The sequence below is a fragment of the Megalobrama amblycephala genome, linkage group LG15 (genome assembly GCF_018812025.1).
Source record: "Megalobrama amblycephala isolate DHTTF-2021 linkage group LG15, ASM1881202v1, whole genome shotgun sequence".
NCBI lineage: Eukaryota > Metazoa > Chordata > Actinopteri > Cypriniformes > Xenocyprididae > Megalobrama > Megalobrama amblycephala.
The window spans coordinates 29815157-29827518 of NC_063058.1; the positions used below are offsets into that span (position 1 = coordinate 29815157).

The following is a 12362-nucleotide window of genomic DNA, read 5'->3' on the forward strand; positions in this document are numbered from 1 at the left end:
GTAGCTTGGTCTCGTCCAATCAGAGAGCAGAGGCGTATCGGTGCGGCGTTTGAATTTTTAGTCAGCGGTTCAAGCACAGCGTCGGATAGATCGTGAAATAAAGCGTAAAACAAAGTTTAGAAGTGTCAAAATATCATTTATCGATCGAATAAATCTCATCGGAGATCTCCGGCGAAGGACAGGATGAGGAAGAGGTAAGAGCGAGAGTTTGAAGCTGGATGTGTTTATATGGAGATTAATATAACAGTGTGTTGTGTTTTAGCTTTAGTTTCCGATGCTAATGTTTTACTGAAAGTCATAATTCCGGCAAAATATCTATATTTGAGTGATTTTAGTTTGATTTAAAATTACAAATGGATTTAGCATTAGCACGTCATTTATGAAAATACTGCGTATTTTAACGTCCTTTTCAGTATTAACGTTAGCAGTAATTCTGATATTATTGGAAAATATAATCATTTCATTATTCAATAATATACAACAATCAATAATGCTGTACAACTTATTAATGCAAATTATTATGCCTATTAAGCCCCTTTCTGGTAATAGCAATGCTAATAATTATGCTATTATTGGAAATTATGATTTTATTATTCGGCAATACAGATAGCAATCAATAATGCTACACATTTATAATGATAGTTTATTAATAAAAATGATTATTCTCCTTATTTATAATCATTGTAAAGCTCTTTTCCATCATTAGCAATGATAATCAATAATTCTGGTATTATTGGAAAATCTAATGATTTTAATGTTCAATAATTCAGATAGCAATCAATAATGATACACGTTTTAATGATGATTTATTAATAAAAATGATTATTCTGCTTATATTTATAAACATTATGAAGCCCTTTTCTATCATTAGCAATGATAATCAATAATTCTGTTATTATTGGAAAATATAATGATTTTAATGTTCAATAATTTAGACCGCAATCAATAATGATACACATTTTTAATGATCATTAATAAAAATGATTATTCTCCTTATATTTATAAACATTGTAAAGCTCTTTTCCATCAATTCTGATGATAATCAATAATTCTGATATTATTGGAATATAGAATGATTTTATTTTTCAATAATTTAGACCGCAATCAATAAGGCTGTGCATTTTAATGATAATTTATTAATAAAAATGATTATTCTGCTAATTTATAAACACCGTGAAGCCTTTTTCTTGTAATGGCAATGATAATCAATAATTATGCAGCAATATATAATGCTGCACATTCTTAAAGATCAGTTATTGACACAAATTATAATTCTGCTCTTATTGGGGGGAAAAACATTCATCTATAATACAGTCAGCCATCAATAATGCTGCACATTTTTAGTGATCATTTACTAATACAAATTATTATTCGGTTTATTTATAAATATTCTGAACAAGCCCTTTTCCAATAGCAGTACATAAATTTAATAAGTATAATAGTAGAGTAATGCTGTTGATTTGATCATTTATTCATCCATAAGAATAAGACTCAAGTTTTTATGGTATTAAATTTGTCTGACATCCGATCCTTTAAATGGCATCTAAGATAACAGGACGTATTCATGTAAATCTGAATGTGTGTGATTTCAGTGAGATCCACGCTGCACAGTCTGTCTCATATCTGAACAATGCTCTTGGTGAGCTGAAGGACATCTGGGAGGAGATCGGCATCCCAGAGGACCAGCGGCTGCAGCGCACGGACGCCGTTCACATGCACATCAAGGTCAGTTCGGGTCATGTGAGGTTCTCATCGACTGGAGAGTGACAACACCGATTCAATGTGAAATCTTCATTGTGATTTCAGAACCTGCTGGACATGATGATCGCAGAGGAGGAGGGCTTGAAGAAACGCTTGATGAGCAGTATTGAAGCATGCAGGAAAGAGGTGGCCAGCCTGTGTGATGAACTTCAGGTGCAGGAGTGTCAGGTGAGTGTTTTGTTTATCTGCATGAAGTCTTGGGTAAAAACCGGTGCCCTCAAACTCCCAGATGTTCTGTAAAGCCAGCCAATCAGATTTTGTGTGTTTGGCAGGAGGAAGACGGTCTTACGATGCTGCAGTTGGAGAAGGATCTCCGTACGCAGGTCAAGATGATGCTGAAGGAGAAGAGTGGGCGTCAGAGTGAGCTGAAGTCTCTGATTCAACAGGATCAAGATCTGTGTGATGTCCTGTGTGATGACCTCTTCCCCATCCATCCTGAACGAGTGCCGTCACAACAGCAGCTGCAGAACTACAGGGAACACATCAACGCCCGCAACCAGGAGAAGGTAAAATAGACTCGCAAAGCTGAGTAGCACTTTATACTCTGGTTTTTTAGTATGTGAAGTGGTATGTCATACACAATATTACAGGGATAGTTCACACAATAATGAAAATTATCCCATGATTTACTCACCCTCAAGCAATTCTCTGTGTGTATGACTATCTTTTTTCAGACAAACACAATTGGAGACATATTTAAAAATATTCAAGCTTTATAATGGCAGTAATTGGGGCTCAATATTTTGAAGCCCAAAAAATACATCCATCCATCCATCATAAAAGTAATCTATATGGCTCCAGGGGTTTAAAAAAGGCCTTGTGAAGCGAAGCGATGCATTTTTGTACGAAAAATATATATATATTTAAAACATTATCAACTATAATGACTGGCAGATGGCGGTTTGAACAATGTAAGGCTGAACACCATTACTGACAATCCTTATTTTGGCTGTGTGAGATTCTCCAGTTTTGTTGTTGTTGAGCAAACGAAACGCGAGCTGTTAAAGCTCCGCCCTCTTCTGGAAAGGGGGCCGGGAGCAGCAGCTAGGGCTGCATGATTAATCGGAAGATTAGAAGGGGAAAAAAAACATTGAAATTGTGCTTAAATGATTTGGCTAGTGCGATTATTTTTTTATGCGCGGCTTGTCAATGAAGTATGGCTCCAAATGCTAATCCATCTGAAAGCACTGCGAGTTTGAGTCGCTTATAATGTGCATTTGAAAAAGCAACACGCGTCAAACTTCTTCTGTTTATTTAGCTACAGCGATAGTATAGGATTTCCTGGAATGATGCTTGTTCTACTTCTGCGGCAGGGCATATTTGCAGTTTTGTGCGCGAGAGCGCCCTCTGGCTTTCAGATGGAGAAGCATTTACTACTGATCACAGAGCCGTACAGCTCTGACAAGTTGCGCATAAAATAATCGCAGCCTTTGCCAAATCACGTGCGATAAAAATGCAATAAATCTTGCAGCCCTAGCAGCAGCTCATTTGCATTTAAAGGGACACACACAAAAATGGCGTGTTTTTGCGCACACCCATATAGGGGCAAATTTGACAAGCTATAATAAATGATCTGTGGGGGATTTTGAGCTGAAACTTCACAGACACATTCTGGAGACACCAGAGACTATATTACATCTTGTGAAAGGGGCATTATAGGTCCCCTTTAATAATAATTGATGGCAAATGAGGACCAAATCAGCATATTAGAATGATCTCTGAAGGATTATGTGACACTGAAAACTGAAGTAATGATGCTGAAAATTCAGATTTGCATCACAGGAATGTTACATTTTCAAAAATCGTATTTATTCGAAACTTTTGTCCGCTAGTGTATACTGCATTCTTAAATGAGAAGTGTGGTAGTTTGCCTCTCTGAATGAGAAAATATATCCAGAATGGTTACAGGAAGTGGGCTTGTGTGTGTTTACAGGAGCGTCGTCATGCCGAGTTTGTGGAAATGAAGCGCCAGATCACAGTGTTGATGGAGGATTTGGAGCAGCATCCTGACACAACCTTTGAGAAAGACGCTGTGTGTGAGGATGAAGACGCTTTCTGCCTCTCTGTGGAAAACATCAGCTCACTTAAAGTGTTACTGCGGCAGGTACACACACTCTTCACACAATTCATTCAGCCGTTCCTATGAATTATTTATTTGCATTTTTATTCTGCAAGGATGCATTAAATTGACCAAAAGTAACCACAAAGACATTTATAATGTTACATGTACTTACTATAGTAATAACAGTAAATTATGCATAAAATATGCAACTAATCCTAACCCTACTGTTAAGTAAATGTATATGTTGTTAATTAATTTTACACCGTATTTAAATGTATAAATACAAGGACACCTTAAAATAAAGGGAACCTTATTATGCCAATGTTTGGTTTTCAGTTTCAGCAGGTGAAATGTCACTGGTTAATGGTGTGTGTGTGTTGTATTTCAGCTGGAGAGCCGTAAAGCTGAAAGTGAAGCACTGTGTGTGTCCATCCATAGCCGTATTGAGGAATTGTGGGAGATGTTGCAGATTCCTGTGGAAGAAAGAGAGAGTTTGATGCAAAACACCCGCACTAGCACAAAGAGCAGACTGAACGCAGTAAGTACACTCGCGTCTGTCACCAAAGTAGGTCATGTAGTTTCGTCTTGAGCTTCTGCTGGAATTATAAAACACTCTTTCTCACTGTGTCACAGCTGCAGGCAGAGCTTCAGCGATTGGAGGAGCTGAAGAAGAAAAACATTGAGCGTGTTATTCACACAATCCGATCAGAGATCGTCAAGTTTTGGGAGAAATGTTACTACAGCCCGGAGCAGAGACGAGCCTTCGTTCCTTATCACAGTGGTATGCTAGCAGCTCGTTTTCAAGAACTTGGCTGAATCCCAATTTGCATATTTCAGAGTACAAAAAGTTCCTGCTGTGCTGCTGGTGGGAAAGTACATACTTGAGAATGTAGTAAGATGATATTGTGGAGATTATTAAAATTTTATGTTGAGACCACATTGCACTCATGCATACAATATGTAGCAAAAGACTTTGTGGATAATATCAGCCCGAAAACATGGATGTGTACTTTGAAACCAAATAGTATGAAATTTGAGACCAACCTAATCTTAAAGTCACCATGAAATCAAAATGGACAATTCTTATTTTTTTTATGGAATATTGCGTTATTTATTATAAATGATTTATCCGTGCACTAATTTTTTTTCTAATTCATGTGCCCTTGTTATCTTTAATCAAAATAACTTCCCCTCCCTCTTGCATCTCTTCTCTGGTGATGTTTACTGGTGTGAGGGCGGGGCAACCTGTCACTCACATGAGATCCACCAATAGCAAACCACAACCATCTAATCAATTTCAAATGGACAAAATCAAGTCCTGCCCTCTATTTTTTTCTTCTTTTTTAAAAAAAAAAATAACAATGGAGAATAAAGGACAATTGCAACGTCTGTTTCATGCCGACTTTAAAGGGTTAGTTCACCCAAAAGTGACATTTCTGTCATTAATTACTCGCCCTCATGCCGTTCCACACCTGTAAGACCTTCGTTCATCTTCAGAACACAAATTAAGATATTTTTGATGAAATACGATGGTTTCTGAACCACACATAGGCAGCAACATCATTGCACTTTCTGAGGTCCAGAAAAGTAGTAAAGATAAAATAGTTCATGTGACTGCAGTGGTTCAACCTTAATGTTATTAAGTGACGAAAATACTTTTTGTCTGCAAAAACAAAACAAAAATAACTTTATTTAACAATTTCTTCTCTTTTCTGTCAGTCTCTTACGGCGTTTATGGTGTAAACGCAGTTCAGTGCTTCTGTGTTCTACATCAGAACGCCGATTCATTATTGGCCGGCTGAATCACATTCACTTGAACAGTGTCGGACGATACTGAGCCGGCGTTCTAATGGAAACGGAAACGCTGCACTGTGTTTACTTCGTCAACTGCGTAGGAGACTGACAGGGAAGAGAAAAAAATTGTTGAATAAAGTCGTTATTTTTTTGCTTTCGCGCACAGAAAAGTATTCTCGTCGCTTCATAACATTAGGGTTGAACCACTGTGGTCACGTTGACTATTTTAACCGTGTCTTTACTACTTTTCTGGACCTTGAAAAGTGACATTGCTGCTTATGTTGTGGTTCAGAAACCCTCGGATTTCATCAAAAATATCTTAATTTGTGTTCTGAAGATGAATGAAGGTCTTAGGGTGTGGAACGACATAAGGGGGAGTAATTAATGACAGAAATTTCATTTTTGGGTGAACTAACCCTTTAATCTGAATAGTAAAGATTTTATGTTAATTGGGATTAAGCAATAATATGTAATGTGTTAGGTACACAGAGACTGGATGACGATTGATTTTGTTGTTTTGTGCTGTTAGACGATCTGGACGAGGAGGTGTTGCGTGAACATGAGCTGGAGTTGGAACGATTGAAGCATGATTACACAGAACACGGTGAGCTGTACGACGCCGTTTCCACCTGGAGCAGCAACTGGACTCTCTATCAGGAGCTGGAGGTGAGGAATCACAGGAAATCATCTGAAAAGATTCCTAAACCTATTAAAGAGCCTTCTGAAATTAAATCTAATTATGATTGCTCTTCTTTCTCCAGAAAAAAGCCACAGACCCGTCTCGCTTTAACAACAGAGGAGGAAACCTGCTGAAGGAGGAGAAACAGAGAGTCGACCTGCAGAAGAGTTTGCCGAAGGTTTGAGCTGCTCTTTAAGTAAACTCTGATGTTTGACTGGAATGGCTTGTATGCTGACATGTCCTTGTTTTGTTTGATTGGTCAGCTGGAGAAGAGTCTGAAGGCTCAGATTGACCAGTGGGAAGCGGCGCACTGTAAGGAGTTCCGTGTGAACGGACAGGCGTTCCTGCAGTATGTCGAAGACCAGTGGGATCAACACCGTATGGAGAAAGAGAGAGAAAAACAGGAGCGGGTATGAACGGTTTCTTCTTGAAATTACTCCTCCTGACATTGTTAATTTGATCTAATATTACTCTGAAGTTCTGGATCATTCTGACATGATGTTTGTACTTTGCAGCAAATGAAGAAATTAAAGCAGACGGAGGAAGATCTGCTGTACGGCACCGTCATCAGAACCCCGACCAAGAGGAGAATCGCCGGAACCCCGACACCTAGCAAAACACGCAAGGTACTGATGGAATATGTGTACCGATTGATGACCAATTAAGTTTATCAAATGTTAAATTTAAATGCTTTTATAGTTATCAAAAAATGTACATTTATAATTTGCCCTGATGCTAATATCAATAGTAGGGAAACTAATACTAGATATAATGCACATAAAATAAATATGTAATATATTACAAAATAATTTAATGATAATATCAAATGTATACTATATATATATATATATATATATATATATATATATATATATATATATATATATATATATGTGTACATAAAATTACTGAAACAAATTATTTATAATATTCCTGTATTTATTTTATTTTATTTTTATTTTTTATATATATATATATATATATATATATATATATATATATATGCTATCTTTTTTTTTTTTGTTTTTGAAAAACAAAAAATTAATTAATTTTTAAATTAATGTTAATTTAAATGTAATATATTACTTTAATTTACTAGAATGTAATATAATATTATAATATTAATTTATTAAAATATTAATACATAATAATATTATTACATAATCTTATTATTAAAATAAGAATTTAATATTAACATTTTAATTAATATTACAGTTAATATTTTATAGCTCAATTATACAGTCCAGTCCAAAAGTTTGGAACCACTAAGATTTTTAATGTTTTTAAAAGAAGTTTCGTCTGCTCACCAAGGCTACATTTATTTAATTAAAAATACAGTAAAAACAGTAATATTGTGAAATATTATTACAATTTAAAATAACTGTGTACTATTTAAATATATTTGACAAAGTAATTTATTCCTGTGATGCAAAGCTGAATTTTCAGCATCGTTACTCCAGTCTTCAGTGTCACATGATCCTTCAGAAATCATTCTAATATGCTGATTTGCTGCTCAATAAACATTTATGATTATTTTCAATGTTGAAAACAGTTGTGTACTTTTTTTTTCAGGATTCCTTGATGAATAGAAAGTTCAAAAGAACAGCATTTATCTGAAATACAAAGCTTCTGTAGCATTATACACTACCGTTCAAAAGTTTGGGGTCAGTAAGAATTTTTATTTTTATTTTTTTGAAAAGAAATTAAAGAAATTAATACTTTTATTCAGCAAGGATGCATTAAATCAATCAAAAGTGGCAGTAAAGACATTTATAATGTTACAAAAGATTAAATTTCAGATAAACACTGTTCTTTTGAACTTTCTATTCATCAAATAATCCTGAAAAAAATATTGTACACAAATATTTTGTACAATTGTACACATTAAATGTTTCTTGAGCAGCAGATCAGCATATTAGAATGATTTCTGAAGGATCATGTGACACTGAAGACTGGAGTAATGATGCTGAAAATTCAGCTTTGCATCACAGGAATAAATTACTTTATGAAATATATTCAAATAGAAAACAGTTATTTTAAATTGTAATAATATTTCACAATATTACTGTATTTTTAATTAAATAAATGTAGCCTTGGTGAGCAGACGAAACTTCTTTTAAAAACATTAAAAATCTTAGTGGTTCCAAACTTTTGGACTGTACTGTATATCCATTATGTTTTAATACAGAAAATTTGTCATTTTACATTTATATATTTTATTAGAAAATGATATACTATATATTTTATATACATAAAAATATTATAATATTATAAAATATAATATTATAAAATTGTTTTAAATTGATGTATTTCTGTATTTTTTGCAAAATATGCATGTATAATATATACACATTAAAAAGATTAATTTAAAATATTACAGTAATAAACTATTTTATAGATAAATTATATATATATATATATATGTGTGTGTGTGTGTGTTTAATTTTATTATAATTATACAATATTACACAATATTTAAAAAGTTATCAAAAATCTGTTGTGCTTATTGATTGATTTTCATTTGTTTTTTAAAAAAGCACACTAATTATATGTTAATTTTTGTTTTGTTTTATTAGCTGATCTCCACCTCCAGCATGTGTAGCTCCACCCCCAACACGACACTCCGTTCCATATGCTCCACCCCTTCTATGAGACCGCCCCTTTCTTCTAGCAAGGTGAGTTATGCTGTTTTTAAACACTGTATAAACATATTATACTTTCATTTGTATTATCGTCAACAATATTGTAAACTGCTTCTCCGCTAGTTGGGAGCGCGAACACCTGCTCGTGGCCGAACCCCTCGTGGTCTGGAGAGGAATAAGGAGAATATTTCTCATCTGAGCGGAGCTTTGCGCACGATGACCGCCAGCCCTCACAGAAACTACTCCATCACGTCCGTGGCCTCTTCCTACTCAGAGTTTGCAGTAAGTTCATTATCTTGCCGTTAGCAGTCTAGACACACAGGCAGCAGATGTAATCGAGTGACCCCCGTGTGCTTATTCTGCCTTCTGTTATAGAAGGATTCTGAATCCACTGCAGCGTCCAGGTCTGTATGTCTAAGAACATTCACTGTCCATCACACTAACACACACTCTTCTCACCTAACCCGACTAACAGAGGAGGGTCTGTGTGCGCTTTCAGCTTCTAACAGTGAAGTGAGCACTTGGAGAATGACAAGCACAACTGAAATTCAATCAGCTGTTTTTAAAGACCTCATGAAATTTGAAGTTTGTGGCATTCATGTGGCTTAGCCTGTTAACTGTCAGTGACCTGGTAGCCGGTGACTTGGAGTGCTTTATTTATTGCCTTTTTTCCTTATCGCATATTTTAGTAATCATCATAAATTAGGTATCGTTCAAGCTTGAAATTAGATGTTGCGTTTCCATGAAAACAGTACTTTAACTGTCACCCCCCTTTTTGAGCATAGACATGAAAATGCACTGTCCAAACCTAAATGGTTGTCAAGTCAAGTCACCTTTATTTATATAGCGCTTTTTACAATGCAGATTGTGTCAAAGCAGCTTTACATTGATAACTGGTACATAATTTGGCTGTACAGCAGCTCTTAAATAATGGTGTCAATGCAGGCAGATCAAAGCACTGTTGAATAAATGTCAAGAATACTATCAAATGTCAAGTGTCCCCAACTAAGCAAGCCAAAGGCGACAGCGGCAAGGATGTAATTCAAGAATGCTGTGGAATATAGACATATGGTTAGTCTTGTTTTTTTAAAAGACACTCAGCAGATTATTCCTGAAGTCAATAAAAAATAAAAGTATGAAAAAGTTATGGAAGTTTGTATTGTACTGTAAATCAAATGTACTATACTAAACATTTAATATTTTATCAAATGTTCTTTATTCTAAAATTGCTATCAAATCAAAGCCATGTGTCTAAACAAGTTGTGTTCCAAATTTGAAGTTGATATCACAAAAATTAAAGTTCCCATGAGATTTTGTTTAGGCGTTGTACCAAAAATATCCACCGGGGGTCACCGGCATTCTATTGACTTTTTTTTATCTACTCTCCTGTAACAAATTGATACATTTCTATCCAAATATCACAAAACAATCACCAAATATGGAACCTTGTGACTCAGACCTTTCCAATTATGTGTTTTGTCAAGATTTGAAAAAGTTTTAAATATATAGTAGTTAAAATAAAATTTGTAATATGAAACCTGACACCGCCCACTAGGGGAGGAGCCTGCTAAAAGAAATTAGTATACCGTTTCCATGGTAACAGAATGTCCAATTTCAAAACAGTTTGCACAGGATGAATTTTGAGTTTGTAAGCTTTTGAATGATACCTAATTTATGATGATAACTAAAATATGTGATATGTGAAAATGCTAAATAAAAAGTGCGCCAAGCGTCCGATTTTTGATAGTTACTTCAAATTTCATCAACTGCTTGGTTAGACTTATGCCTTTTATTTTATAGCAATTTTAGTCAAAATTGTTTTGTAAAAATGTATGTTTTATATAAAATGAAAATGTTTAGGGATTTACAAAAAAACTTAATGTATTACCTTTTTTGTTTACACTTTCAGAAGGCTTTCACGTTTACGATTAATCTGTTGAGTGTCTTCTTTAAAAAATGCATGAATTACAACCATTTAATTTCAAATCTATGCTCAAAAAGGACAAGGTGGGTGACAGTTAACAGGTTAAAAAGCTGAATGTTGTCAAGATCATTTCATTGGGTCTTTAACGATTTGAAATGTGTATTTTCTGTTCAACTTAGTTTCCTGGATTTACAGGTTTGCTGGGAAGAATGTTGAATTATTTAACAAACAATCACTATTCCTTCAACTCTTTAGAGTCGGCATGAAACGAAAGTTGCAAAATTCTTTTCTTCCCTGTATTGTGACGGATATCTGGGTGAAACAGTTTCTCAAGTAAAAAAAAAAGTAGGATGGTACTTGATTTGTCCATCAGGAATATATTGAATTTTTGTGGTTTGCTATTGGTGGATCTCATGTGAGTGACAGGTTGCCCCGCCCTCATGACAGTAAACGCATCATCAAAGAAAAGGATGTCGATGCAAGGGGGAGGGAAAGTTATATTGATTAAAGATTATGAGGGCACGTGAATTAAATAAGAAAATAATGATTTGTGTTTTTTGCCAACAGCGGGAGCTCTCAAATGCTAAATCCAACGTCAAGACTGGAGTTCTGAACTCAACCATCACACACTGAACGCGGAGGATCGAAGCAGCTCGACTGAACTGATGGGCGTAAATGAAGACAAAAAGAGCTTTTATGGAGATATTGAATGTAAATCATTGACTTTGTTGCAGAATTGTAAATATTTTATCTCTGCTTTTTTACAATTTTTCTCTTGACTTGTTTTTTCCCTTTATTTAACTTTCCTTTTGAGTTTCAAACAAATGATTTTCTGTCTATGAGTTTGACTTGTGCAGTTTTTATAAAAACTCTGTTAACACTGATCTTAGGGCTCTGAGAGATTTTATCTTTTATACACTAACATCACGATGGCATTTTAGACTTCATTTTCTGTAATTGCACAGCAACACTAAGTTACTTGGCATTACTCCTGAAATTGCTGCTAACTGTAGTTGGCATCCTGTAAATAAATGTTTTTCATGGGGACACTCGCATTTGGAAGTCTGTTATTCATAATTTATACCTGAAAAGTAACTTAAATAGCCATTGAACTGAAGATACACAATAAAAAATGTAAATGGGAGATTATTATTTTGACTTATTGTAGTGGGACAACTTCTGACTGGCTACAAAGACTATAAAGCAGAGCCATGTAGAGATACAAAGTCGGTTCACTGCTATTAGTTATGAATGGAAGAAACTGCAATGCTCAATATGGCGGAATATGTCCCGCCTTAGTAAAAGAGCCAATCGCTGATTGATAAAGTCATTGCATCACTGCAGCGGCCGTTAGAAGCTTCGTTAAACCTGAGACTCGCACTTAGGACTGCATATGCGCATTTGGCTTGTCTAGCCTGAAAAGCTTTTTTAACACTACTTAAGCATATGAAACAACATTTATGGGACAGTTTGTCAGATTTTGTTGCTGATTTGAAATAT

General features: G+C 34.9%; 1 protein-coding gene across 3 annotated transcripts; it reads left to right on the top strand.

Moving 5' to 3' along the window:
• The first annotated feature begins 38 nt into the window (after positions 1 to 38).
• Positions 39 to 11909, top strand: prc1a (protein regulator of cytokinesis 1a). 3 transcript variants are annotated; one of them, XM_048158591.1, is made up of 15 exons: positions 39 to 194; positions 1593 to 1725; positions 1807 to 1929; positions 2034 to 2267; positions 3695 to 3865; positions 4212 to 4361; positions 4457 to 4604; positions 6147 to 6283; positions 6379 to 6474; positions 6560 to 6706; positions 6812 to 6922; positions 8873 to 8971; positions 9062 to 9220; positions 9314 to 9342; positions 11430 to 11909. In XM_048158591.1, exons 1-15 carry the CDS (start codon positions 184 to 186, stop codon positions 11473 to 11475), a joined length of 1794 nt encoding a protein of 597 aa, XP_048014548.1. In that variant the 5' UTR covers positions 39 to 183; the 3' UTR covers positions 11476 to 11909. The 3 variants fall into 3 exon arrangements, with proteins under 3 accessions (XP_048014548.1, XP_048014549.1, XP_048014550.1); XM_048158592.1 differs by having other exon boundaries at positions 9317 to 9342; XM_048158593.1 differs by lacking the exon at positions 9314 to 9342 and having other exon boundaries at positions 40 to 194.
• The last annotated feature ends 453 nt before the right edge of the window (positions 11910 to 12362 follow it).

Bases quoted from the DNA above. Each gene is read 5' to 3' on its own strand.
- prc1a (XM_048158591.1), top strand. The intron at 4,605-6,146 runs GTATGCTAGCAG...TTGTGCTGTTAG, and splicing joins CTTCGTTCCTTATCACAGTG to ACGATCTGGACGAGGAGGTG. The intron at 6,475-6,559 runs GTTTGAGCTGCT...TTGATTGGTCAG, and splicing joins TGCAGAAGAGTTTGCCGAAG to CTGGAGAAGAGTCTGAAGGC.